The 2267-nt window shown below is 39.3% G+C and overlaps 1 protein-coding gene across 1 annotated transcript; it reads right to left on the bottom strand.

Moving 5' to 3' along the window:
- Positions 1 to 451: 451 nt before the first annotated feature.
- LOC137809087 (RING-H2 finger protein ATL57-like) lies at positions 452 to 1524 on the bottom strand. Its single transcript, XM_068610231.1, has 3 exons — positions 1037 to 1524; positions 705 to 837; positions 452 to 631 (listed from the first exon to the last, which is right to left on the bottom strand). The coding sequence occupies exons 1-3, from the start codon at positions 1522 to 1524 to the stop codon at positions 452 to 454; spliced, it is 801 nt and encodes a 266-aa protein (XP_068466332.1).
- Positions 1525 to 2267: the final 743 nt, after the last annotated feature.

Raw genomic sequence — 2267 nt, 5'->3', positions numbered from 1 at the left:
TGTAGGCAAGTTTTGGACTGACTGAAGCTACTGGACTTTCCTGCAGTTCTTGGCGGCGGCGACAAGAAACCAGGGAGAGGAGGAATGGCGAAGCTTCGCTGCATGGTTGTTGATTTCCAGTTGCTTTGTCGTTGCTCTGATTTTTCGTTTGTTCATCCATTTTATAGAGAAAGAGGAATCTTGTCACACGGTTGCTCTGTATCGTTGCTCTGTTTTTCCGTTGTTTTTCCATCTTATAGAGAGGAATCTTGTCACGGTTGCTCATAATATTAATAATATTTAATAATATTAATGATATTTAATAATATTAATAATATTTGATGCATCACTACAATGCGATTACGTGCAATTACGTCCGCTCCATTTGATGCACCACACCAGTCATGGAATATTCATCTTCACGTCCTCTCCCTCTGCCACCCCCTCCAGACAGATAGTACACTCTCCAGCTTCATCGACCACTAGCCCCATGTAGATCCCCCAACACAGTCAAGAGACTAGCAAGCACAGTAAAAGGTCTCAGAATACCAATACATGACTCACCTTTGCCATTAGAAACAGCCACCAACGCCCAACAATCTTCTTTATACAGAAAACTCAGCAGCATCTCCCAAATGGGCATCTGTTTTCGCTGCCACTCACAACCAAACTCAGTGGCAACAAGCTCAAGAACCCTATCAGCAAAAAAAATCATTCAAACCCACCTTCTCTTTCTTCTTCACTCCCCTGAAATCCTCACGCATTATAACCGAATCAGACAACCCGTCCTCCGTTCCAACAAACGCATCACACTTCCGCACAACCTTAACCTCCAATTTCACACCTCCTCCGCACAACCTATTTTTTCATTTGATTATTTATTAAAATATTATGATACAATGTCAAATAAATTGAATCAAAATACACTATTTTATAAATATTTCACACCATACACATTACACATTACACATTACACATTACACACATTATACTAAACTTTTCTCTCACATCATATTCCACTCAACACAGAAACTTCATCTTCTTCACTCCCTACTACTTTGTTGCATCTTCTTCTTCTTCACCTCCTCCTCCTACCACCGTCACAAGCTCCTCCTCTCCACCCATCTCGGAATATCGGCACACCGGGCACGTCACATGGTTCTCCAACCAAGTGTCGATGCAGTTCGCGTGGAAGATGTGCCTGCAATGGGCAGTCATCTTCACGTCCTCTCCCTCTGCCACCCCCTCTAGGCAGATACTGCACTCCCCAGCTGCTTCGGCCACCACAGCCACCACAGTCAAAGGTCTCGAAGCCACGGGCGCTTGCCCTTGGATGTTGCCGACCGTCGCGGGGTTCGTCGAGCTCCTTCGCATGTAGAAGTATATAAAAGAGACGAAGAAGAAGACGATGATGAAGACAACCAGAAGTATGTAAGCAAGTTTTGGACTGAAGCTACTGGACTTTCCTGCAGTTCTTGGCGGCGGCGGCGGCAGCGGCGGCGACGAGAAACCAGGGAGAGGAGGAACGACGAAACTTCGCTGCATGGTTGTTTCTCCGGTTGCTCTGTCTCGTTGCTCTGATTTTCCGTTGTTCTTCCATTTTATAGAGAAAGAAGAATCTTGTCAGACGGTTGCTCTGTATCGTTGCTCTGTATCAATGGAAACATGTGCAGATCCGAACCTAATTCTAAGAACAACTTTAAACTTGTAATATTGAAGATCAAATTGAATTTTTGCATGATGTGCAAAGGTGACTAAAAATAATTTTATTTTCTAATATTTCTAATATTTCAGTATGGTTTTCTACATTTATGTTTTTCTACATTTATGTTTTTGCAGCAAAATAATCAAAGAGTTCAGTCAAATGTTGAAGTGGGATTAATCTTTAACAATATTGAGTGTTTTTCAACATGTTAGTTTTTAAATAGACAATTAGATGGCAGAGAATGACTTTTGGAAACTACTGACAGAGATGGCATTACATGGCATTTACAGAACTTAAGTTGTGACTACACACTGTTTATATTAATAGCTCTCAGAAATTGTGTCCAAATCAATGAACTTTTACAAATAATAAAATTAAGTAAATTTTTTTTTTTAAGCAACATTACCATCCATGAAATGTTAGTTTTATACTGAAAATTTATTTTATTTATACATGTGATTTTAACATAAAAAATAATATTATAAATTTAGATAAATCACACAACTTCATACGAAAAATTGTGTCAAATATATATAATTTTACATTATATTTTATATACGTAAAAGTTTTACTATAGGAACAT

This window comes from Phaseolus vulgaris, chromosome 11 (assembly GCF_000499845.2).
Source record: "Phaseolus vulgaris cultivar G19833 chromosome 11, P. vulgaris v2.0, whole genome shotgun sequence".
In the NCBI taxonomy this organism is placed as follows: Eukaryota; Viridiplantae; Streptophyta; class Magnoliopsida; order Fabales; family Fabaceae; genus Phaseolus; species Phaseolus vulgaris.
The sequence above is the reverse complement of the archived record's forward strand: the minus strand, read 5'-3'. Positions and strand labels throughout refer to the sequence as shown.